General features: G+C 43.1%; 1 protein-coding gene across 1 annotated transcript in view; it reads left to right on the top strand.

Moving 5' to 3' along the window:
- The first annotated feature begins 10,715 nt into the window (after positions 1-10,715).
- Slc18a1 (solute carrier family 18 member A1) overlaps positions 10,716-27,000 on the top strand; it is a 33,902-nt gene continuing 17,617 nt past the window's right edge. Inside the window, exons 1-9 of the mRNA XM_057752837.1 lie at positions 10,716-10,839; positions 11,984-12,338; positions 13,491-13,549; positions 17,789-17,872; positions 18,694-18,786; positions 20,275-20,364; positions 20,587-20,630; positions 22,764-22,824; positions 22,904-22,999. Coding sequence (XP_057608820.1) covers positions 10,716-10,839; positions 11,984-12,338; positions 13,491-13,549; positions 17,789-17,872; positions 18,694-18,786; positions 20,275-20,364; positions 20,587-20,630; positions 22,764-22,824; positions 22,904-22,999 — 1,006 coding nt within the window. The remainder of the gene's footprint in view (positions 10,840-11,983; positions 12,339-13,490; positions 13,550-17,788; positions 17,873-18,693; positions 18,787-20,274; positions 20,365-20,586; positions 20,631-22,763; positions 22,825-22,903; positions 23,000-27,000) is intronic.

Here is a 27,000-nt window from a genome sequence, read left to right on the forward strand (position 1 = left end):
GAAAATACATGCAACTGATGTCTATTTTTTGTTGTTGTTTGTTCTTGTTGTTTTTGTTCTTGTTTTTCGAGACAGGGTTTCTCTGTAGCTTTGGAACCTGTCCTGGAACTAGCTCTTGTAGACCAGGCTGGTCTCGAACTCACAGAGATCCACCTGCCTCTGCCTCCCGAGTGCTGGGATTAAAGGCATGCACCCCCCCCCCCCGCCCCACTACTGATGTTTATTGTTAAACTATGAAAACCGCCTTAAAAAGCAGAAGATAGAAAACCTATCTAGCATGGAGTGCTTTGTGTTATAATTTATTTCAGTTTATCCTTCTATCGACTTCATTCTCTCCTGGATCTGTTCAGCAGACCTTGGCTTGCTTGCATATCCGTGTGGAAGACCACCTTAGGAACAGACTTGAAAACTTCCTGAGGAGGTGGAACTTACATAGGGTGTTCTAGTTTGTTTTCTGTGGCTGTGATAAAATTAGCAGGTGGTCTGGTGTGGTGGCGCACGCCTTTAATCCCAGCACTCAGGAGGCAGAAGCAGGAAGGTCTCTGCGAGTTCCAGGGCATCCTGGTCTACATAATGAGTTCTAGGACAGTCAGAGTCACATAGTGAGAACATGTTTCAAAAAAAGAAAGAAGGAAGGAAGGAAGGAAGGAAGGGAAAAAAGAAATAAAAAAATCTGAAAAAACTTGTTGTTTGAGGGAAAAGAAAAACCTAGAAATCGATTATGGTTCTGTTTATAATCCCAAAAAAGAAAATTGGCAAGAACTTTGCTGTGATAGGACAAGGCAAGGAAAAAAACTGTTAGCTTTCCACAGATTGTTGATAAATACACAAGAAGATATCTAGACTGACCTGGGGTAAGATTTGTAATTTATCATCAATTTGGGAATATGGAGGAAAAAGAACGAAGCCTGAGAATGTGTATAGAATGGAGAGATGTTGAAGGAATCATTAGGATTAGGGGACTGGACACTCAACTTCATGTTCAAGAAGCCAAAAGAAGAAAAAATGTGGCAACATTGAGACGGTTGCCAAAAAACATAAGAGAAAGCTAATAAGAGGAGGAGCAAAAGAGTCCAATTTCTTTGGACACTAGAAGACCACTATGAAGGGGGACATAGTGGTACACACAGTAACCCCAGAGAATCAGCTCATTCTTGGTCATCTTCAGTTACACAGGAGTTTGAGGAAGACCTGTATTACATGGGAACCTGTCTCAACTATAAAGAGGAACATGATCAAGAAAATTAATCTCCCCCCCCCTTTTTAAACCTGGAAGAGGGGATTGAGAGCTGAACTGTATTTATATCATGGTGGTGTGCAGGTTCCAAAGTCTGAAATGCTAGAAAATCCAAAAACTCTGAGTGCCAAAATGATGCCACAGATGGAGTATTCCACTTGGAACATTGCCTCATTCACAAACTTACTGTTCTCCTAGAAAATTTCCTGTGTACTGCACATGTGAGGTATGTTTGGGACATAAATGAGTTTTATTTCTGGTCTTAGAGCCTGTATGCGAGACATACATACCATTGTGTAAATGCAAATATTGCAAAATGAAAACAGACATGTGAGATCTAAAGCTCTCCTGGCCCCAAGTATTTCAGCTGAGAGTTGGTCAGTTGGTGTTACAAATGAAGTAGAAGTTCCTGGGGTCTACTCTGAGTGCACCTCATTTCTGTGCATAACAATCCTTCAATCCTTCTCCATAAAATTGTTGGAAGTGTTTTAAAAAAGGTCAAGAATACAAACGGTAAATTCTATATGCTTCTTTTAAACTTTTTATTGTTCGAGAATATCTTGTGTGCATGAAATTTTGATCAAATCCAGCCCCCCACTTTTCTCTCCTCCAATTCTTACCCCATCTTCTGCATTTCTATCCCTCTCAAGATCATATATGGTTTTTGTTTGTTTGTTTGTTTGTTTTGCCTACCGAGTACCCAGTATGTGCATGGGTGTAGGACCATCTACATTGGTGGTCTCGCAGGGACCAAATTTCTGAACAAAATTGACTCTCCTTTCCCCTTAGCAGCCATCCTCAGGAGCTGCTTCCCCATCTGTGCTGGGATTTTGGTTAGCTTGATCTTATATATCTTATGCATGCAAATCTATATATTTCTCAGCTGAGATGACTCGTGTACTTTTATTGATTGATAAACCTTTATGCATTAATTACTATGTGTTAGAAAAGTGGTTCTCAACCTTCCTAATGCTGCAACCCATTAAAACAGTTCCTCATGTTGTGGTGACCCCAAACCTTAAAATTATTTTGTTGCTGTTTCATAACTGTAATTTTGCTAATGATATGAATGATAATGTAAATATCTCATATGCAACTATCTAATGTCATGGCCCACAAGTGGAGAACCACTGTGTGAAGTTCTTTTCTAAAAACTAAATGACATGTCACTCTAACCAATTTGTTTTAAACAGCCATTTTCTTGATTCTTTTATCGGAAGCACCTAAGGAATTAATTTGCAGCTAGCACTTAATATAGTCCATCAGATGAATGAAATGTGCCACGCCTTTGCTCTTCTACATGGAATGGTTTTAAGGTGCCTTTCTTTACTCCCAAGGAATGCAAGAGTAGCTGGCCCAGCCATAGAGAATGTGGTCAGAGCATGAGACAGCAAGCCCAGCTTCAATGTTGGCTGTCTCTTTGAATATGCAATGTGACCTTAGGACAGCTCTCAGTTCCTTCTGTCTCTCGCTTGCCACCTGTCAGTAGGGAATATTTTATGTTATGTGTATCTCTTAAGAAATTTTTAGTTAGTTTCTTTGGGACAGTTTCTTGTAGATCCAGCTGGCCTCAAACTTGCTATGGCCTTGAACTTCGTATCCTCCTGTCTCCACCTCCCAAAACTGGTATCCCAACCCTGAACCTCTAGGTCTCGTTTTTTTTTTTTTTTTTTTTTTTTTTTTTTAGAATTTAAAACTAGGCTTGTAGCACTCAGCAACTCTGGAAGTAATGTGAAATTATATTTTATTTCAGATATTTATTGAGGAAGAAAAATAAGGAAGAGGACCTCATGCCAGTGACTTAATTTTTCCCATATAATGTGAATCTTTCTTTATTTGTTGGAAAATACTATTCGAGGAAAATATTATGTAAAATGGAATAAAACAACATAGAATTATCAGTATAAATATTTCAGCATAAAGTGGAAGAAAAGATAAATTTAAAAAATTACTTCTTTATTCTTGGATTAATTTTTCCTTCTCCTCCTCCTCCTCCTCTCCCTCCTTCCCTTCCTCCTTCCCTTCCTCCTCTTTTTCTTTCTGATCATTAGAAACAGTCAGATTTCGGCTGGAAATGACTTTGGCCTGAAAACTGAGATGTCTGATTCTATTCCATGTTTCTTTCACTATCACTGTGTCAGGAATGTGTTGTGCTAAAGGGAGGAACAGCAGAGGGCCCCCTATTATCAGAACATTGGTGATTGAGAAAAAGTGGCACAAGTGTTTAACCTAAATCTCAAAGGGTGGGTGGCTGCCGTCCCCTCGCTAGGTGGTATCGCACTGAAGCCTGGTAGAGGAAGTGTACGTCCTGGAAACTCAAATGCTGTTTGTCAAGGCTTTCTTCTCATGCCAGATCAAGATGGTCCTCTCACGTTCCTTAGTTTGACAAATGCGGAATGTCTGTTTGACGGAACATTGCAGACACTAATCCAGATAGAATCCTCTTATAAACACTGAGAAAAAGTCGCAGTGCAGTATTGGTTAGAATCTAATATATAAAATAATATATACAAAACATTGTGAATTACTGATATATGAATACACAAGCTCAAAACATATACCAAAGGATATGTTGACAGTGATTATTTCTGAATTATAAAATGTGATCCTCTTCTTCCTCCTTCTTCCATTTCTGCCTTTTTAAAAACTTTCTTTTTATTTATTCTTCATGTCTTTCACATCATCTTTCCCAATCTTACCCATATCCTGTAGAAGGAGCATCAGGCTGTGTTGCTGCGCCCAGCTCCTGGCCGCCTGGCTAGCTTATGCCCCGAAATAACAACACACAAATTGTATTCATCTAAACACTGCCTGGCCCATTAGCTCTAGCCTCTTATTGTCTAACTCTCACATCTTGATTAACCCATTTCTATTAATGTGTGTGGCACCACGAGGTGGTGGCTTACCGGGAAAGATTCAGCATGTCTGACCTGGTGGCTGGCTCCATCCATCTGACCTCACTTCCCTTCTTCCCAGCATTCTGTTCTGTCTACTTCACCCACCTATGTTCTGACCTATCAAGCCAAACAGTTTCTTCATTAATTAACCAATGAAAGCAACAGACAGATGAACTTCCCACATCAATCTCCCTCCCCCCTCCACCCCTAAAATAAAACAAACTTTAAGAGAAGAAGGGAGAGAAAAAAAGGAAGAAAGGGAAAATCTCATAATCTCGTCATGGAAGCTGCAGTGTGAGACACAGTGAGTCACACAGTAACCCCATTACCCATGGATGTTTACATGCAGTTGTTCATCACGAAGATTATTGGTTTGGTTTGAGGCCCTGGTCTCTGCTATGCCATCAGCTCTGGGTCCTCACCGGGACTCTTCCGTTACTGCCCTCGTGTCATGGAGATATTATAGCCCTGGGTCCACAGGACCAGCCCCCCACCCTCCACCCCCATGTTCCGGGAGTCACTAATGGAGTGGATATTGGGGTGGGGCAATGTGTAACTCTGGTTCTGGACCTGGGTAGTTGCAGGGTTGGTCAGCCGTCCAGCTCTCCCCTGTCTTCTCCACCAGGGTGAGCTCTCCAGCACTGCCCTAACTAGTTCACTCCGTGCAGCAATGAGCAAAGGTGGTCCCATTTCTGGGCTTTCCCACCCCCAGTGTAGGTTCTTCCACACCGATACCTTCAGGGCCAGCTCTACTGTGTTGCCTAGGAGATGGGTAAGGGCTGCTCTCCCGAGGGCTGCAGCTATGAGGGGCAGGAACAGCTCTCTTGCTTTTATGACCTCGGGGTCCCCCTTTAACTTTTTGAATAACATCTGGTTATGTAGTTCAAACTGTCCTCAAACTCATAATCCTCGTGTTCTAGGTTTGCAAGTGTTGAGATTGCAGGTGTGTGCTACTACTGAGCCCAACTTTTGTCGGTTTTGCCTGCTGAGCTTCTATTATACTTTTGAAGCAGAAGTAAAATGGGAAATATTAAGGGCTTTTGTTTAAACTGATAGATTTTTGTTGGGTTGGCATGTATATGTGTGTGTGTTAGACCAGTAACTCTATGGCTGAGCTATATTCCTGGCTTTGACTTTGTTTTGTTTTAGATTTATTTATTTTCATTTATGTGTATGAGTGCTTTGCCTGCGTTGATGTATATGTACCATGTGCATGTCCTCTGAATCCAGAAGAGATTGTTGCGTCTCCTGGAACGGCCTTAGCTTCCCAAGTTTTGAGATTATGGATGTATGTTATCATGTGTGGCTTGATTTTTGGCATTTAAAGTGCCTTGTTCCCCTGGATCTAAATCCAGCGCTTGTTTTTGTTCACACGTGGTAACTCCTTACCCTTTGGTCACATCTCTGTTCCAAAGGATCTTCTGTGTCATGAAGACCATAGCCGTAGAAAGTTGCAGTCCCTCACTAGGTAGTCCTGTTCTTTTTCAGAAGCCTGCACATTGCTTCTGAACCAATGTCCTTTATTTGGGAAGCAAGCCTCTGCAGGCTGGGCCTGTAACCCTGACATCTGCTAAACATGAGGAATTATGAAGTGATTGTTCAATATTTGAACAGCTAAAGGAAACAGAAACAGGAAATGAGAATCAAAACTACCCCTCAGATTCGAGTCACGGGATCCACATGTAAACCTCAGTTCCAGTCATTGTACTATGGGCCTATAGAGAAAGAGCGGTCAGTCTGAAGGGCCCACTTGCCAGTCATCTAAGCTGAAAGGACAGAACCGTGGTTGGAGAGCCTCACACTTCCACTTTGCTCTGACCAAAAACAGAGGACTTTGCGAGGACTTTGAGGCCACTGGCATAGCTGTGTCTAGATGCAATCATTGCTTTTTACTAGTTAATCTTCTTTAGTTTTCCCAGTATGCTGTGGAAGATACGTAGAATTAAGATGTGCATTCATGTACTTGGGAGGACGAGGTAGGAGGATTGCTAGTTCGAGACTAGCTGGAATATGTAGTTTCCGTCTTGTTTGTTTTTGTGGACATAAATTGGCTCTGTAGCCTTGATTGTCTTAGAACTCAATGTGTGGTCCAGCTTTGGATTTGTGGAGATATCTTCCCTTAGCTTCCAGAGTGCTGAGATTACAGATGCGAGTCATTATACTCAGTTTAAAAAGTATGTTGTATATTTTTGAAAATATATTATATATTCAAATATATATTGTATATGACCATGATGTACATACAGGTTTTTAAAAAGTTTAGTTATTTCAAACAAGACATAAGATCTATCATCTTAACCAATTTATATTTTTGGTTGTGAGCCTAGCCTTTAACAGCTGAGCCATCTCTCCAGCCCAATCTTACCAATTTAAAATATACAATTCAGTGTTAAGTGTACTGACATTTGTTCAACCAGTCAATCTCTAAAGATTTTTCATCTTGTGAAAATGAAACTCTGTACTCAGTGAAGAACAACTTCCCATTACCCCTTTCCCAAGACCCTAGCAAACATGCAGTTTCTGTTCTAGTAACCTCATATAGATGAAATCAGAGAAAACTTTACCTGTGGTGAATGACATATTTTTTAACGTAATATCCTCAGGATTAATCCACATGGGCTAACATCTCATTGCGAGTTTTTATCACATTTACTTATCCATTCGTCCACCAGGGAGCATCAGGGTGGCTTTCAGCTTCTGAGAAGTGTGTGCAAGTCTGCATATGTGCACACAGATTTATTCTAGAGCACATCGAATGGCTCCTTGGTAAGGGGCTTGTTGCCAAGCCTGATGACTTGACTTGCATTCACTGGACCTTCTTGTTGACCAGCCAGCCTGGTGAGCACAGTGACAAACCAAAAAGGTCTCAACAAAGTAGAAGGTGAGGAATGACATTCAAGGTTGTCCACTGACACATGTGTTATGGCACACACGTATGCGGACCCCTCCCCCCCACATAAATGAAAAAATTAACCAGAGGAAGATGAGCACTCATTCCTGTGCTCGTCAGTATCTGTGAAGATCTAGTTGGCCTGCCTATGAACATAAGCACTGCACAGCTGAACAATGTATCTACATGTTTTAAATATAATATATATTACAAATAACATACGGCTACATATGATCACGTGCTGAAAATAGACTAGGCGTTTAACAGCAGTTGCCATCGTTACTATTATTTCTGCGAATGTGAAGCATGATCATCCTTCATCCACACCTGCCCTCTGAAGGCCTCAGTTCCCCAAGCCATCATCTTCATAAACTCTTGTGGGCGAGACTCTTATTTTGGTGCTATCTTCGAATAGATTTTCTTCACTTGGGATTGTTCTATCTTCCCTCAACCGCATGTGAGTGTTCTCTACTAGATAGGTGCACTCTGCTGGAGATGCCTAAACCCTCAGAGAACCTAACTGCACTTGGCAGGGAACGTGGTGCCAGAAGTGCCAACTGGATTCCAAAGAGGTCTTTTGCCCACAGCTAGAAACTACATTTACTGATAAGTCTCCCCCAGCTTTTGACCATAATCCCTTTTTTTCTTTAGAGATACAAGTATAGGGGAATGTTGGGGGACCCACTTGCTTTGCCCCCTGTGATAATGGGCAATGGTACCCAGAGATGCTCACATCTGGTCATGAACCTGTGACTGTTTCTCTGTATGTTAAAAGGTACAGATGTTTCCGGGTGGTGGTGGTGGCACATGCCTTTAATCCTAGCACTCGGGAGGCAGAGGCAGGAGGATCTCTGTGAGTTCAAAGCCAGCCTGGTCTACAAGAGCTAGTTCCAGGAGAGGCACCAAAAACTACAGAGAAACCCTGTCTCAAAATCCAAAAAAAAAAATAAAATAAAATAAAATAAAAAAAATAAAAGGTACATGTGTTTCAGGTATGACTATGTTAAGGTCCTGGGGATAGGAAGTTAATCTTGAAATATTTGGGCACGCTCAGTGTTACCACAGGAATTCTTCTGTGTGAAGGAGGGAGAGAATTAGACACATGCTGCTGGTTTTGAAGGTGGAAGCTAGGAGCCAAGATCCGCAGGTGGCCTCTAGGAGCTGGAAGAATTGAATTGTCCCCAGAGTCAACAGAAGGACAAAGACCCGCTGATACCTTCATTTGAACCTAGACACAGCTGTGTGGACTTGTGACCTCCAGAGCTGCGTTACAGCAAATGTGGGCTGGAAATCAAACTCAGCTCTTTACGCATGTGTGGCAGATCATTTATTGAGTCATCTCCCCAGCCCCAGATGTTAGAGTTTATGGCAAAAGAGCAGTAAGCACATCAGTTTTCTTCACATAAATGTTTCAAGATTTATTACTTTTAAGGAAAGAATTGGAGGCATCTTGAAGTAGCAAAGGACAGGAGATGCACCCTGGTTCTATCTGGCATTCTGGTTTGTATTCAGATCCAGGCAAGAGTTAAACGAGCAAACGGCATATGATAGATAAGCACAGATGAAAACCAACAGAGCCCAGAGCCTCTTTGCTTTGGAAGAAATCCACCCCCTCCATCCTCTGCGGCCCTGCCTGCTTTTGATACAGGGAGCTAAGGGTCTAAATAAAACCTGTTAGAGGTTCCAATTAAGTCTTTGTGGACAAAGCGCGTACACACACACACACACACACACACACACACGGTTTCCTCAGATAACAGGCAGCAATAAATCCATCAGCACATCTACGTCCAGAGAGCAGAGCCTCTGCTGTCTTGCCAAAGCTGCCAGTTTCTCTCTGAGTGCTTCACATCAAGATGAACTGTAAGGTAGGATTGTTTTCCCCCTTTGGATGAGTTTAATTCTTCCTTAAATGTTCTGTTTCTTATTAGAGGATTTTGACTGTGAAGTTTAGTACTGATGGATTGACAGATTTCTTATTTTCTTGGTGTTCTTTTATCGAATTGTTTAATCTCTCCTTACTTATTTTACTCTATTTAACATCGTTTAATTTTTGCTGCTTTCTTTTAGCTTTTCCTTATTTTCTCTCGTATGTGTCTTCAGTAAGTTTGTAGTTTGAAATTTCTTATTATGCAAAGAAGCGAAGGCTGCCAGGTCACAGTATGTGATCCCTGGTTCAAAGTTATCTCTTAATTTGTTTCACTTAGGTTCTTGCTCCTTGAACTGCAGTGAGGAAGATATTCTAGCCCGGGGCTTAGAAGGCACCAGCTCAGTGCCTGCGGTACTTCTACCTAACATTTAATCCCAGAGATAACCATTCAAAATTATTTACTGCTTGTTTCATGAAACTGGTTCATTATAGAATATTTTAAAATGATAAACAAGGAAGAGAGTAAAATCACTGATTAAAGTAACCAACCCTTAAATGTGCATCTTTGTAGTCGGTTATAAAGAAGCTCACCTTTTTTTTTTAACGTACCAAAGTCAAGCTGTGACTGTAACGTCATATACGTATCATACAGTTTACGATAATAGTCCACTGTTAAATGTTACGTTATTGATATTGTTGGCACTCAAACAGAAGTCTCATAAAAAACAAATGAAATCCTCCTAGAAATTTCAATTTCCTGAGTTTAGGCAGGGGACTGGAACTTGATGATAATATACGTTACAGGTTCCTAAATAGGCAACTACTCATAGAGAAGCCTGCTTAGGAAACTCATTGTCAAAGTTAGTATCTTATTTACATAGCAGCATGCTTTTCTGAACAGGGTCCTGTAGCTTAAATACAAAAAGTACACATACTTCGAACCTATATCCACAGGAAAAGGTAGACTGCAAATATACAAGTTGAGAAGCTTGGGGGTTTATCTTTGTTTGACACCAACTGTGTGACCCAGGACAAATCTCTTCAGCTCCTGAGTCTTTGGTTCTTTTTTTTAAAACTGTTCTCTTTCTGGTTAATGTTGTCAGTTGATATATATGTTTACAGGCTACATGTAGTCTTCTATACTACAATTTTTGAATGGTGATAAACATGAACATTTTTGGCATAGTAATAAAGTTGCTTTTATTTGTATTTATGTTATTTTTGAGACAAGGTCTTGCTGTGTAGCTGTGACCTGAATCTCTATGTAGTCCAGGCTGACCCCAGTCTTAAGACCCTCTTGGCTTCGCCTCCTGGGTCTTGGGATTACAGGTGTGCACCACCATGCCTGACTCATAAAGCTACCTTTAAAGACAGTATTCCATAATTAAAACCATTTTAAAATTGGAGGAGACGAGTCTGTAATGTCTCAGGTGATGCCCACACCATTCTGGGAGAAAGCTGATGCCTCTCGTTTGAGAAACAAGGAGGCTGGGCACCGGTGGAAGCTGCTTAATGCAGTGGCTGTAATTTCAGACACAAATCTCTGGTAAGCAAAGTTTTCTGCAAGGTGTTATGGGAAATATGGAATTATTGAGATTATATAAAGAATGAGCAGATCGGCGTGGAAAATTCAAACTCTTTCGCTGCTTGCAAGCATTTCCACTGTTGATTTGTACAGTGAGCTGTTCTGGACCAGGCCGACGTCCTCTTCTACAAAGGTGCCAGAAGACCCACATCTGTCAAGGGACCTTCCTAAGCACCTGGAAGAGAAGGCCCCTACGCTCCCACTCCCTACATAGCCCAGCCTCCTGCAGCCCTGCCATGTTCCAGGTTGTTCTGGGTGCTCCTCGGCGGTTGCTGAGGGAAGGGAGAGAATCTCGGAAGCTGGTGCTGGTGGTGGTGTTTGTGGCTCTGCTCCTGGACAACATGCTGCTCACTGTAGTGGGTACGTCTGGGGCTTTTTGTGTGGAGGATGTATTTGCTTTGGGTCACAGCAGGCAGCATACCCTGCTTGATTTCATCAGTGAGCAGACTTGTTTAGTTTGTCATATGGAAAAGACATGGAGGTTGTTGAGGGTTGGAGGGAACTGTAGGCCTCAGGGTCTGAAGGCTGTTGAACTTCAGAGGTTCAAACAAAAACAGGTTCAAAGGTGCCTGGCAGGAAAAGAAGACCTACTTCTTCACCATTATGTCTTCCTATGGTTGCTGATGACTGTAGAGACACGTGGGGCACTGGGCATTGTTTACCTGGGAAAATTTCCCTGCCTGTCTTTACAAACATAGGATAACCAAGTCCTTACCAAGCCTGGCCCTGTTGGCAGTTCATTGCCTCACAGTCCTGCACTTTCTGGCTGACAGATAATCCAATATAGTCGATACTCATTTCTTGTGCTTCTATAATTCATAAAATTCTCACAAACACTGAAATAGCAAATAAGAAATCTCAGTATCAAAAGGAAATATGTATACCCACTCCACCATAGAAATTATTAAATCTGGATATCAGTGGGTCCTGGCAGGTTCTGTCTCTTTTACAGAAGGAAAACAAGACTCAAAGATGTTGAGTGACATGTCCAAGCTGCTCCCTAGTGAGTCCTGGGGCTGGTATTTGATTCCTGTGAACTGCCTCAGAGTTAGAGCTTCTCACACCACACTGAGGTCCTTAGCCTCTCCAGCCCTCTGGTCACCTGGAAACTGATACAAAGAGGCAGAGCCAGCTGGGTTCTACTTCAGCTGGGATATGTGTATTGGGTGAATGTTTCCCATTTTGCATCCATCTGTGAAGAATCATTATAGATCATCATCAAGTATTGATTCTTAGGTTATACATGATTCTTTACAAGTAGGTGAATTAAGCTGAAAGGATGTCACAAATCCGTCAAGTCTAACTGTCTGATGGCTAGAATTTGACAGTTAATTTAGTTAATAGGATGGCTTGAGCAGGCATGGTCTTTAGTAGGCTTTAAATGATGTCTCTTAGGAGTCTTCTTTCTGCATCAAACTGGACATTGTAGTAATGCTTTTGAAGTTAGTAGTGGTAAAAGGACCTCTGACCTTGAGTTTCATCACGTATCCTCATTGATTTCCAGTGCCCATTGTGCCCACCTTCTTGTATGCAACAGAGTTCAGAGACATCAACTCTTCTTTGCATAGGAGTCCTCCTGTAAGCTCCCAGCAAGCTCTGACCTCTCCTACCTTCTCCACCATATTCTCCCTCTTTGACAACACCACCGTGACTGTAGAAGAGCGCATACCCTTCCGTGTAGCATCGACAAATGGCACCATCCCTCCTCCGGTCACTGAAACTGGCTCACTACCCCAAAACAACTGCTTGCAAGGGATAGAGTTCTTGGAAGAAGAAAACGTCCGGGTTGGGGTTCTATTTGCTTCAAAGGCTTTGATGCAACTTCTGGTCAACCCATTTGTAGGACCTCTTATCAACAGGTAACTCAGTAGCCACAGTGTCTGTCTTAGTCATTGCCCTATTGCTGTGAAGACACGCCATGACCAAGGTAATTATTGCAGGAAAAAAATCTTTAAATTTGGGGCTGGCTTACAGTCTCAGAACTTTAGTCTATTATCATCATGGCAGGAAGCACAGCAGCACGCAGATAGGAGGCATAGCTGAGAGCGGCATCCTGATTCATAAGCAGTGAGAGAGAGAGAGAGAGACAGAGACAGAGAGAGACAGAGACGAGACAGAGACTCTGGAGTTGTCACAGACTTTTGAAACCTCAAAGTCTACCCGCAGTGACACGCTTGCTCCAACAAGGCCACACATCTTACTCCTTCTAATCCTTTCAATGTACCACTCTCTGGTGACTAAGTGTTCAAATGTTTGAGCCTATGGGTGCCATTCTTATTCAAATGCCACAGTGTTCCATCCGCCAAGTACATACTTACCTTAGCACAGAGGCCCAGGTCTCATATAGGTCGGTGGTTCTCAGCCCTCCTAATGCTGTGACCCTTTAATACAGTTCCTCTTGTTGTGGTGACCCCCACCATAAAATTATTTCATTGCTACTTCATAATTGTAATTTTGCTGTTATAAATTGTAATGTGAATATCTAATATGTAACTCCCAAAAGGTCCTGACCCACAGGTTAAGAACCTGATGCAGGTGGTTAGAAAAGGAAAGAAGGGATGCTCTGGCCCCAGGGGAGCCAGCAGTTTGGCAGCTTGTTATCCCAAAGGAGAGCAGGTTGTTGGTGACATGCTCCAGGCATCGCATTTTCTTAGAGATGTGAATGAATCTGAGCACTGAGAACAGAAGCAGTGAGCAGCTGGAAGTCGGTGAGCAAGGTTTGAGTGGTATGGAGGAGAGCTTAGGACAATCTGAATGCAATCTGCGCTCTGGCTTCTGGAATTCTCATCTAGGATGATCCTGAGGTTTTGAGAGACACCTTCTCTGGAAGGATCATTTGGGCCTTGTCTATGGGTAGATCTGCATGTTTGTTTGTTTATGTGTATGCATTCACATATGAAAAATTGCCCTTATATTAACCCCATCTCTGTTCGTACTGAGATTAAAATAATACTGTCTGAGAATATGAATACCTGCTGCAATGCTATCTTTTTTGTTCACTTCTGTTTTAGGATTGGTTATCACATCCCCATGTTTGCTGGCTTTATGATCATGTTTCTCTCCACACTGAGTAAGTCACTGGCTTCTCTTCACTAAGCATCTTTGATTTTGTTGTATAAATGTAGTGTAAGGGAGCAGGATTGTGTAACCCAGAGAAAAGTAAGACATCCGAACAAGCAACTGGGACAGTGACTGAAATGTTTTGTAGCCTTTTGAACAGGGGCTGGGATAGCATAAGTAACCACTTCCCCCTAATTGGAATTATTCTCCTCTTCTACAGGAGAACAGATTCTTAATTTACTTCAGTGAAAATCATGAGAGCTGTTTGAATGTACACAACATGGCGTATATGAATGTGTGTATGTATATTTACTTGTTCAGGTAGGGGTGTGTGTGTGTGTGTGTGTGTGTGTGTGTGTGTGTGTAACTAATCTCTTGAGCAAGCTTCCTACAAGCCTCCCATCTTTTACAGAAATAGGATTACTTCAGTATGCTATGGTAAAGGTATTCTTTTGGTATGCTATGGTGAAGGATGACTAATAACAACAGCAAAAGAATATTGCGTGCTAGTAACTAGAAAAGTCCCAAATCCTACTGTTTCCTAACTGAGGGCACTAAAGGTAATACTTTAGGGAAGTAAATTTGCTAAAGAAACAGGAGAGTAAATGGCAAAACCTATTCGGTATCAGCTTCATGTTCCTAATGGAATGGAGGCAGAATCAAAACAGTGAGGAGAATAAGCCTGATGTTGACTCTGAGGCATGAGGAGGAAGCACACAGGGTGGGGGTGTCCACTTCTAGGGGTTAATGCCAGGAAGGTGCCTGTAGACCTGCCGTTGCTTCCTGCTGCCTTTGCTAAGACCTGCTCCGAATTACACAGCTTCTCCCTCCCCCTTGATTTTTTCCCTTAGTTTTCTATCTTGCATCCTCTTCTCTATTCCTCTTCAGCTTTTCTTTTCCCTACAGTAAGAACTGACCCAATCCAAAGTTAAATTTAGGGGTGAAAGGAAGGCTGAAGTACAAGAGCTTGAAACGGGGTGTTCTTGCTGATAGCTGGAAAAACACTTGGGTCAGTAAAGTAAAAAAAAAAAAAAAACAGTCACCAGGCTCTGCGACTTAGTTCTAAACTCAGGGTCACAGAAAAGGCCCTTATCAAACTCTGTGGGACACCACACAAAACCAAAACCAGTTAATGAAGGCAAGGGATTTGTGGGGGTAGAGGGGCTGGTTGGGTCCAGAGGGAAACGGGAGAAGGTGGTGAGGTGGAGACCAGAGTGTACACACATGAAGTGGTGAAAGAAAATGTACCAATAAGAAAAGAAACTTAGGAAGTTCAGTAGCAGTGTTCATTAATTTCCATAAACTCAGCCTGTGTAAGAGAACAAATTAAGGAATATGGTCATCCAGTGTGACTTGGAAATTCATTATTTTTTTTCTGCAACACAAAGGATAAAATATGTTCTCGCTGTCTAGAGGAGGGTGTGGTGGTTGCTTTTGGAATCATGACCATACCCTGCAAAATAATAAGACCATGAAGTGTATCTGTGGCCCAAGCTCTTTAGTATAAAATCGTTGCCTGCCTCTCTGCCAAGAAGTAGTAATTAAAACCCTTTTCTATTTACCTAACTGTATGTGTTGAATAACAATTATGGTTTATGTGAGGTCACTAGTGTTGATCTACGGAGTTAGCCTAATTCTATACAAAAGAAAATATATTTAGCTGTTAGCGTAGCCTGTGTAAGACTTACTTAGGATCTGAATAAAACAAGTAAGAACTGGGCATGCTATCTGAATAAAACAAGTAAGAACTGGGCATACTGGCACAGGCCCGTAATCCTAGCACTTGGGAGCTAGAAGTAGGAGGCTTAGAAGGTCAGAGTCATCCTTGACTACAGTAAGTTCAAGGCCAGCCCAGGATACAGGAGATCCTGTCTCAAAAAAACAAAATTACTAAGAAGTTGCTGGTGCTTATCATTACTCTCAAAGCCCCTATCTGGGATTTTTTTTTAAACATAAATGGGAGACAAATAATGACCAATATTAATTTAGAAAAGTGGAAAGAAGCCAGGTGGTGGTGGCACACATCTTTAATCCCAGCACTTGGGAGGCAGAGGTAGGTGGATCTCTGTGCGTTTGAGGCCAGTCTGGTCTACAAATTAAGTTTCAGGACTCCTGGAGCTGTTACAAAGAGAAACTCTGTCTTAAAAATACAAACCAGTCAAATGAACAAATAAAAAAGAAAAATGAAAATGATTGCTTTTTCTCAATAGTATGACCAGCTGTCCTGATTTTCCCAGGACTGAGGTTTTCCACAATGTGACTTTCAGTTCTGAAACTAAAAAAGAAACAAAAGACAAATTGGCCACTCCATTCTTTAAAGATACAACAATAGTGGGGTTTAAGCATGCTAGATACTAGAAAGTCTGAGGATGGGCATTGGAGGCTAAACATGGAGGGACTGAGAATGTGTGCTTTTGGGAGACAATTAGTTAGGTGTGGTCATGCTGGGCTGTAACTGAAGTTCATAAAACACAACCCAAGACACCTATAATAAGTGGTCAGGAAGATTAAAGTTTGTCTGGCTCAGACACCTTGGGAAGGATTCTTTTTTTCTTTGGAGAAATTGTTTGGGAGTCAAGGATGAGCGATGTCTGGGCCTACCAACACATTCTTTACAACCTGTAATTTAGTTTGAGACGGAACTCTCTGGTTTGCCTCGCAGTTTCATTTGTGTTAGAGTCTCTACTAGATGGTTCATCTTCAAGGGCATAAACTGATGTGTTCTTTCTCTTTCACGTTGGCTCCCAGGCCAGCAGAGCAGCACACTTGATATCATGTAGTAAACCCCAGTTTGATTGGCGGAAGCATCTTCCACCAAGGGGAAAGGTCAGATCAAATGTAAGATGTCTTCTACCCAATGTCTATAGCCCTTGAGGTGCACACAACAGGTGGCCCAGGATGACCCACCAATGGCAAGGGTCAATGTGATGTAATACTGGATCCAGGAGTAGCGATAGGTACCAGCTCTCAACTTCAGTGGGTAGAATATCAGACTCTGAGCCAGAAGTACAGAGACCTCGCCTTCCTTCCACCAGTACTGACGTGATTTATGCCCTGTGACTCTTAGCTTTGTTACCAATTCTAAATCCGTTCTAATTGAAAGCTGGAGTGACGTCAGTTAAGCAATTAACTTCATGAACAGAAGGCAAACATCATCATGCTTTCTTCTTCCTTTTGTATTTAAATATGTTAATTCTATGACACAGTGGGTCTCAGCTCATTGTGCATGCTTAAAAATCTATGTAACAGGGACTCATCTCTCTATGGAACTTGAGTCAGCTTGCTAATTCTTTCTTTTTTCCAAAGAATTTTTTGATGTTTGTGTATTGTGTTATTTATTTATTACACATGCATATGTATGCCACCGAGTACATCAAGGTCAAAGGACAACTTACGAGAGTTGCTTCTCTCCTACCATGTGGGCTCCAGGTTCAAACTCACCTTGCAGTCTTGGCAGCAAGTATCTTTACTCACTGAGTCATCTCTTTGGCCTAAAAATTATTCTTTTTTCAAAATGTTGTTTTATTAATGTCCTATTTTGGTTTTTGTTGTTTTGATAAAATATTCTTACCAGAAGAAACTTGGTGGAAAAAAGGGTTTATTTGGCTTACAGTGTACAGTTCCTGGTTGGGGAAAACCAAGGCTGAAACCCAGAGGCAGAAACTGATGCAGAGATTATGAAGACAGATGCTCACTAGCTTGCTTCTAATGGCATGCTTAGCTACCTTTTTTTTGTACAATCCAGGACCACTTGCCTAGGAATCGCACTGCACATGTTGGGCTGGGCCTTCCTATATCTATTAACAATTAAGAAAATGCCTCACAGCGATGGCCACAGGCCAATCTGATCTAGGTAATGCCTCAACTGAGGTTACTTCTTCCCAGATGACTCTGGTCTATGTCAAGTTGATTGCTGAATCCGACTGTGACAACTTAATTAACCTAATATCTACTAATGGGTTTTGTTATGGTCATTTCTTGCATTTTGGTAGGTACCTTTGATCATCCTCCTTCCCAATCACCCTCTTTCATCCCCCTCGTTCTCAGCAATAATCTTTCTAGTCCCAGTGAGCCCCTTTCTACTTTCACGTCTTTTCTGGTGACCCAACACATTTAATTAGGGTTACTTATAGAAGCATGGGTGAGGGGCTATTTACAGGAGCACAAGCACCCTACTAGTGGCCGCACCACTGAAGGAAACGTTTCTCCTCACGCCAACCTGGATCATTCCGACTCTTATCTTTCCCAGTGTTTGCTTTCTCTGGCACCTATGCCCTGCTATTTGTGGCCCGGACCCTTCAAGGCATCGGATCTTCATTTTCGTCTGTTGCAGGTAATGCTGCAGAACCACACACACACACACACACACACACACACACACACCTCTTACCACTGCCTAACTACTTTAGGTACTACATAAAATTTATATGAGGAAACCAAGGAAAATACCATCCAGGGAGGTAGCAGTTGTCATTCAGGAATAGAGTGATTGTGAACTTGTGGGAGGGGTCGTAGGTCCCCTAAGTCAGACTTTTATCTACTCCACTTCATGGCCTTCCTTTGCGCTGCTTTTATTTAATAGGACTTGTTATTTCAGTGATGTCATCATAGTTTTTAAAGTATGGCTAAGCAAAGGTACCACAGTATCCCGTGAGGCTGCTGTGTTCTGCCCCTCACACAACTGAATGGCTTGGTGGCACAGTTGCTAGATGCTGCCGGTCAGTTCTCTCTCCCAGGGGCCTAGGGTTTTCATGTTCCTCCTTGATCATCATACTGAATACAACAGTCGGGTCATAGATCTTCCTTTCCTGGCCTGGTCCGTATCCTCCTCATGCAAGGAGATATTAGGAAATGACAAACCCTTATGAAACGGGAAATAATTAGATGGTAGTATTATTATATTGCCCGGTCTCTAAGGCTTTTCATTTTTAACAATATTAGTACCAAAATAATAAGTTGTGTGTAAGGGAGGAGAGAGTAGCAACTGTGGGAGGAAGTATTTCTAGTATTCTGTGAGCTAAGTTTTATAAAACCCCTCACATGAAATATCCAGCAAAGACAGTCACTCAAGATATTGTAGGGTGGGGACCAAGGGCTGTAAGAAGCAATCAGCAACCTCCCATACGCCAACATCAGCTGTCATTTTCTATGCAGGGCTTGGGATGCTGGCCAGTGTCTACACCGACAACTATGAACGAGGGAGAGCCATGGGAATTGCTTTGGGGGGCCTGGCTTTGGGGCTTCTGGGTAAGTAGTGCCTAAATGGAGGTCTGAATTCAGGAGATGGGGGTGTTGCAAACTCCACAAAATGGCTCCAGGAGGCAGGTACTTCCCTGACATGGAAGACAAGTAAGTATTTTCTTTGCCTCCCTGGCCCAATTGTGTTGACTCCTTCAGACAGATCACGTGGGGGAGGTCACATTTCTCTCTCTTTAAGAAGCTGTGAAATGCAGGAGAGCCCAGGGAAGCTCTGAAGTTCATCCAGTCCAAATGTCTCTACATCATGGCTCCTGCTTCCTTCTCCTTCTGGGCACAGCTGCTGCTTCCCACAGGCGCTCTGGGCTTTTGCCAGAGTTTCTGCTGATTTCATAGAAGTAATGTCCTTTAATCCTTACCGCCAATTAGTGAAGGATGAACAGCTGTCCCCAGGCTAGCGATGAGAATTAGAAAGATTAAGGAGCTATCCAAAGTACTGCCAGGGTCAGGGATAAGGACTCAGATTTTCTGTACTCAGAAGTCTCAGCTCCAAACAATATATTTTTGTTTTTCTTGATGTTTAGACTTCATACTGACTAATTCAACAAGCTGTTTCCTTTTCACTGAGCACTTTCTCCATGCCAAACACCATGCTGACACAGCTGTCATAGAGGTTAAAGACTTCAGACAATGTTCTGCCCTCAGGGAGTTTGCAAACTTGCCAAGGGAAAGACCCAGCTCTCGTATTCCCTGGCCTACCCGCCACCATGGTAGAGAAGAGAGGGACGAAGTCCCTGTTCTTTGTTAGCAGTCATATGGATACCTAGTCTTGGATGTGGGTCATACTAGACTCCTTTATCACACTTTCAGAAGAACAAACGTGCTAGATCCTTTCAAGCTTAGCCTCTCCCTCTTTCTTGGTACCACTACAGGTTCTCTTTCACAACCCCTGCTGCCTTCAAGGTACACACTACCAGAAGAATCTCTTGGTGGTGTTTTTTCTCTGCTAAAAAGTAATTTGTTTCTCAATAACCGACAAGGCTATTGCTGGTTACATCAATAGATAACTCACCTGGATATCTGGAGCCCTTGATTGGCATTGCCCCAGCCATCTTCATTGTCACATCTTCCCTCAAAACACTCGTGTTTTATTAGCATCAGCACTCACTGCCACTTGTGCCTCATTCAGTCTCTTCATTGTTGACCCTGCACATCACCCCAGATGCAGTGGACTCGGCAAAGTGTTAATGACCTCCTGGCCTTTCTGATTCATTCCATCAGACTTACACAGTATTTTATGCACAGACCGTTTACTGCTGAGCATTTTACCACATTTCAATTACTTGTCCTATTGCTTCCCCAATCTCTGCTCTGCTAAATTTCATTCACTAGAAAGGAATGTCTTGAGGATGGAGAATGAACCTTCACCTCTGAACCTCCAGCCTCAGTGGAGCTCAGACCCTCAAGGCCTTCAGTAAAGGCTGAGAGGGCGATATGGAGGACTCACACTGCAGGTGTCCATGCTGTCTTCTCTTTCAGTGGGAGCCCCTTTTGGAAGTGTGATGTATGAATTCGTGGGCAAGTCCTCGCCGTTCCTCATCTTGGCCTTTCTGGCACTTCTGGATGGAGGTCAGTCAACGCTGGTGCCTCCAGACAGATAATAGCTCAGCTCAGGTTGAAAATGCATCGTGCCGTGGTGTCTATCTTGACATGTTTAGATGGGTCAAGGACTGTCCCGTTCTAGGAGAAGAGGAAGGAGCTGAGGGAGTCAAGGTGGTAGCTATGCGGCCATTAGCAAAGCCCCGGATAATTGATGAGTAAGCAGAACTCTTCCTCTGTCCTTTTCCTCAGCTCTCCAACTCTGCATCCTATGGCCTTCCAAGGTGTCTTCTGAGGTAAGTGGACATGAAACTCCATTGCTCTGGGATAAATAGTGTGGCTAAGCACAGGAGAAAGAGAAAGTCAGGAAAAGTGAACCTCAGATTTGGATTCTAGGCAGGCCTACACTTAGGAAATTGCAAAGAACTCTGGCTTGGTATTGGACAAAGATGGAAGTGGGGCTGTAGAAAGAATCAGATATTTTCTGTGGAATGAAGAAGGTGACAGAGACCTCCAGACAACCAAGAGGAACATCATTCATTTATAGGTAAGAAATACCAGAGTTTGTGTTTTTCTGACTTCAAGTAAATGGCTTGAGAAATTCAGATTGAGCTGTGTTATGAGGGCTATGGGTACAGCATTGAGCAAGAAGTTGCCCAGTGTTGGGGCACTGATCAGGAAAGTGCTGGGGAGACAGGAGCATTGGGTTGGGCATTATTGGGAGGGCAAGGATGTGTCTGAGCTGGAGAAGTTTCTACATACAAAGAGCAAGAGGGTGAGATCCTCTACAAAGTCTGGTAAGAAGAACATACTGCGGAGGATGATACTGTGGCCTGAGTGTCAGTGGGAACACTAGAAAGCAGTTATTCTTGAGCATAATACTTTATTGTGTGAATTGGTAAGGGCATAATCGCTTCATAATGTTAGTATAGTATCTTTGGGGTGTGTAGACCATTACCACCTAGGAGCCAAAGCTAGCTAGAAAGATATATTCAAAGGCTATTAATCTTTCTATTGCTATTCTCCCCTTCCCTCTGTCACCTCTGTTTCTCCAAAGCAAGCATTTTAATTCCTTTCTATGTTTGTGAGTTTTTCCTCCCAAATGATTTATGTATGTTTTCTTATGGTTACCACCTTTTCTTCCTTAAAAGGTAACATACTCTATAGGCTTCTTTATATTCTGTTTTCCCCCATCACTTAATAATGTATACCAAAAAAAAAAAAAAAAAAAAAAAAACACACCCCCTTGCTGTTTTGCAGCTATATGTATCACATTAGGGAAGAAAATGCTTCATTTTGTTTCCTGTGTGTGCGTTTAGGTGGTTTTCAGTATGTTGCCATCTCAAATAGTACTCCAGCTAATAACCTCATGAACATGCATTTTATAAGGTTGGAAGTCGTGTTTTTTACTTCATTTGCCTGTCTCTCTCTGTCTCCTCACCTCTGACAGTCTGTAGTAGGGATTGAACACAGGCCCTTACACAGCCCAGGCAAGCACTCAACCACTAAGCTATGCACACCCCAGCTCTGGCAGTCATTACCTGTCTTTAACTGTGATGCTTACTTCCTTCTTTGTGTATATGTTTGCTATTTATATCCATTTCTTTACTTTGATTTGTGTATGGGATAAGAATATTATAATTTTGGTTTCTGCACCTCTAAATTTATCCATTCTTGTGTGTGCCCCATATGTGGTCATTGTATCCAGACTATTAAATCTCACATGTGACAGAGTAGACAGCACACCAGAGATTAGAACTCTTTGGTTCCAACAACTGAGTCAGGGAACACTGTGGCAAAAGGGAAATTTGAACTTGATCTTGAAGAACAGGTAAGATGGAGAGCTCTGGAGATGAGAAGAGTGGTAATTTGGCTAAAGGCACCAAAAGGAAGGTGGGTTGTCCAGGTGTAGCTGGTGTAAGGCAATGAGAGAGGGACAATCAAGATTGGTCATTAGGACCAGCATGTGAACATGGGTGTTTAGGCTCGCCAACTGCACAGCGTACTCAGAATGGACGGAAGGAAAAACCTGGACAGCATGGGGAGCTGCTTCTGTAGCCCTTCTGCTCTCCCTTTTGGGTTAAGTGCTATGCCTTTGTCAAATGCTGCCCGTGGGACAAACATTTCCAGAGAGATAGTGGAAAGGCCCTGGATACGTCTGACCATCCTGGCCTTGCTGCCATTCACTGGAGGTAGGAATTATATCCAATACATGGTATGCCGCTCTGATTGCCTCAGGACTTGTACACGTGATGGATTCTGTCCCCCACTGTGATACCAGACTGGTCACTTCCTTTCCCTAGACCTGAGTTTTTTGGTCTCTACAGTAAAGGAGCCAATGATGTCTAAGGTCCTAGCTTAGATCTTGTGGCAACAGAAGGCCTGTAAAGTCTGAAGAACTAGAAGGTGCCTATTCTTTGTTTTCCCAGAGTGTCATGGGGACTCCACTTCTGACACTTCTCAAAGACCCTTACATCCTGGTGGCAGCAGGTAAGCTGAGCATGGCTTCCCTCTGTGTGGGAAGAGTCAGGATATAGGCAGCCCACTGGCTCACAGAACTGTCTCTCAGGTTCCATCTGCCTGGCCAACATGGGAGTCGCGATGCTTGAGCCTACACTGCCCATCTGGATGCTGCAGACCATGTGTTCTCCTGAGTGGCAGCTAGGTAAGTGGCCTGGGTCCCCACCAAAGGCTGAGGCACAGTGCAGGTGCGCTGGGCCTTTCTGAAGGTGATCAGTAGCCATCAAATCCATGTCATCAGTCTCTCATAGGGACAGCACACGCCCTTCATAGACTTAGCCCCATGTCCACACCCATGCACTGAGTCTGAATGGCTGTGTAGAGAGTCACCTTGAGAAAGATGGGCCATGGAAAGGCCACAGGCCTAGTACTCTGTAAAACTATTCGGTGTTTCCAGCCAAAGGCCTGGTTTTGTTCCCAGAGCATTGACTGGCAATGCAAACGTGTGAAAACCACTTAACCTTTCTGTATTACTTTCCTCACTGCTGTGACAAAATACCGACAAAGCAGCGTCACAGAGGAAGGACCTCTGAGCTCCTGTTGGGAGGGTATAGTCTATCTTGGAGGGGAAGGCCTGCAGAGTTAAATACTGCCTCAGCTCTGCAGGGACCGAGACGCGGAGAGCAGGGGCTGCCTGCACTTTAAAAAGTTGTTGTCTAAGGCACAACCTACGGGTGGTGCCTCCCACACTCCGTGTGGGTCTTCCTCTTCATGTGACCCTTTCTTCACACCCCTCCCAGACTTCCCAGAGGCGTGTCTCCTAGCGATTCTCATCTAGTAATTGATAAAATCAACTACCACACCTTCTAACATCACTTTTAAAGAATCTTTTGTTTATATAAAATTACAAAGTAAAATTTTGTGTTGTTCCAACCAGCAATGAGGATGGGCCTGAGGCCATCAGCTCCGTTTCCAGGCAACTGGGCACATGCTGTCTGCTCTTTTTTTTTGACTACTTCTGATGACAAATCCCCTGGCTCTCATGCAAACCGGACAAGCATTCTACCACTGAGCTACAGCCCCAGTCCCCTCAGTCCCCCCAGTCCTGCTACTTTATTTAGTGAGACCTGAGATATAAACCCTAATCCTCAGTGCCTATGAATGTTTTCCCATGACTTTGGACCATGTTATTTTGAAGTGATTTGGTCTCACAATGAGCAGCACTTGAGTACCATCTGAAATGAGCTTGGGTGTGCTATCTGCTTCACAGAGCGATTGTAGGAACGAGCGGCCTAGGGTGTTCTGCTCCACAGAGGCCTTGAGTGAGGATTTGAGTGAGCGTAGAGAAAATGCCTGGGCCTCAGGAAACCCCAGGACAAGGGGGCAGGAGAGGCTACGTGCAAACGGCTCAGTCACTACAGGCAGGAGAGGTTAGTGGTGCCAGAGGGGAAGCTGATAATAACCGGATATAGCTCAATGTACCGTAAAAAATACAGAATCTAATTTTAAGGGGCCAGGTCTAAGCAGGGCTCCAGCTGTACACTTACCTTCAAATCGAATTTCTTTGGCTGTAACTGCCTCTGACCAAGACAATTAATTGAGTTAGGCAGTGCTCGGTGCTGATAGCATCTCTTCTGAGGAGGTTCTGGCCATGGCTCCCGGTACTAGTGAGTACAACACCCTGGAGCAGCCCTCCCCCAGCCGTCCAGTTAGAGGCCGCCTTCACAAGTCTCTTGGTTATGGTGTACAGCATCTTATGCTACTTTCCCCAGTGCTGTCTGCGCTATAAACTCTATACACTCTGGATAACGGGGCCTCTAAGCAAGGTGGCAAAAACACGTCCATTGCACCCCACTCCTTTTCTAAAATTCACTTTTTCTTTTCTTTTCTTTTCTTTTTTACTTTATTGATTTTTTATTGAGCTCTACATTTTTTTCTCTGCTTCCTGCCCTTCCTCTCCCCTCCCCTCCCCTTCAAGCCTCTTGCATGGTCCCCATGCTCCCAATTTACTCAGAAGATCTTGTCTTTTTCTACTTCCCATGTAGATTAGATCCATGTGTGTCTCTCTTAGGGTCCTCATTGTTGTCTAGGTTCTCTGGGATTGTGAATTGTAGGCTAATTTTTCTTTGTTCTATGTCTAAAAGCCCTTATGAGTGAGTACATATGATATCTGTCTTTCAGGGTCTGGGTTACCTCACTCAATATGATGTTTTCTAGCTCCATCCATTTGCCTGCAAATTTCAAGTTGTCATTATTTCTTTCTAAAAATTATTTTTTATTTTCAATACATCCCAGCTGCAGTTTCCCCTACTCCTCCTCCTCCTACCCCACCCACACCCCCATTTTGTGTTTACCCCAGATCCACTCCTCCATTTTCCTTCAGAAAAAAGCTGGCCTCTCAGGGATATCCTGTGAGCATGGTATAACAAGATACAGTAAGACAGACCCTCATATCAAGGCTGGGTGAAGCAACCCAGTAGGAGGAAAAGGGTCCCAAAAACCAGATGAGTCAGAGACACTCCCATATCTGTCTTCATTTTCATTTGTAAAATAAAACTTTCATGGTCTTGGTCTTTGGACTTACTTGAGGGAGGTTAGTGTAGTGTGTGGGTTATAGGCTTTTCTAAGCTAATAATTCATCTTGCCTTGGCTATGTGTGATCCACCTTGAAGACAGGCTGTGAATGGCATGGGGGTGTTGATTAGCCTAGAACACAAAGCACTGCTGAAATACCCCCTGGAGTGAGGTGCTATGGGACACGGGCATGAAATACCCCCTGGAGTGAGGTGCTATGGGACACGGGCATGTCTGAGGAAAGCCTCATGTAGGGTAGGGAGTTTCACACAGTTTACAAGGATGTCAAGGAGACAGGGAACTAGGCAGCCAACTTCCTCTTTCTATGTATCGCTAAACCGTTTAGTAGTTATTACCTGTAAACTTTCAGAAGCAGTTAAACACAGATGAACAGGTCCAGTCTGAAACAGATTGCCAGCCCATGCAGATAAAGCAGGCAAACACGGGAAGGCACGCCTCACTTCTGCTGCACAGAAGACAATATGAAAATCAAACAGGCTGCTGCCAGGCCCTGCCAACTGTTTACACTGGGCTTTGGGATCAGGGTCATGATGCTTTCTGTTGGCTTATATTGTTTCCTCAAGGCCCAAAGTGGTACAGGGAGGGACTAGGGAGACCCACGGAGACTCACACTTGCTGGTTCCAAACAGATCCTCAGGCCAGAGTCGGCCATGAGTCCCTCTGGTGGACTTGGTTAGGGGGAACTCTTGGCCATGGACTGAGTTAACCCTGGCCATCGCAGGCACGACAATAATTAAGACGAGTACTTACAAGGCACTGCTTCCGTGTCAAAACAACGGAAAAGATATGTAGTGTGCTCTTACTTTTTGTTTTATCATTTTTTGTTTTCTATAAACATTTTTAATTTTTTAAAATGATTTTGAAACTGCAATATGTTTTTATCATAACCAGCCCAGCCTTTCCAATTCTTCCCGTGTTACCCTATCTTTCCTTTATTTTTTATAATATTTATTTATTTATTATGTATACAATATTCTGTCTGTGTGTATGCTTGCAGACCAGAAGATGGCACCAGATCCCATTACAGATGGTTGTGAGGCACTCTGTGGTGGCTGGGAATTGAACTCAGGACCTTTGGTAGAGCAGGCAATGCTCTCAACCTCTGAGCCGTCTCTCCAGCCCCCTATCTTTCCTTTAGAATGATGCCCTTATCTTTAATGATTTTCTAGTGTGTGTGGATGTGCTCATGCATGTGTACATGTGTGTACATGCCTATGTGTGGGTTTTGTGAATCCAGTACTGTTGTCCATATGCTCATGGGTATAGGACTGACTGCTTGGACTCAGAATCTTTTCAGAGGGACTCACTCTGTGGAAAACTGATTCGCCTTCTTTCTCATGCCTGTAGATCTTCAACCAGGGGTGGAGTGTTGTGAGTCCTTCTCCCACGTACATTGAAATACTGACTGGTGTGGCCCTGTGCAGACAGCCACACTATTGAGTTTTCATGAAGCAGCTTCCTGTCACATCCAGAACACAGTATGTGACAAAAGTCTCCTTGTCCTCGGGTTCTTACAATCTTCCATAATGCTCCCCGAGCTTAGGGTATAGGGTTCTCTTACTCTGTCCCTTTGGGCATGGGCTTAAAAGTCACTTGTTCTCTGTATTTTGA

Source organism: Chionomys nivalis, chromosome 20, assembly GCF_950005125.1.
Source record: "Chionomys nivalis chromosome 20, mChiNiv1.1, whole genome shotgun sequence".
Taxonomy (NCBI): Eukaryota; Metazoa; Chordata; class Mammalia; order Rodentia; family Cricetidae; genus Chionomys; species Chionomys nivalis.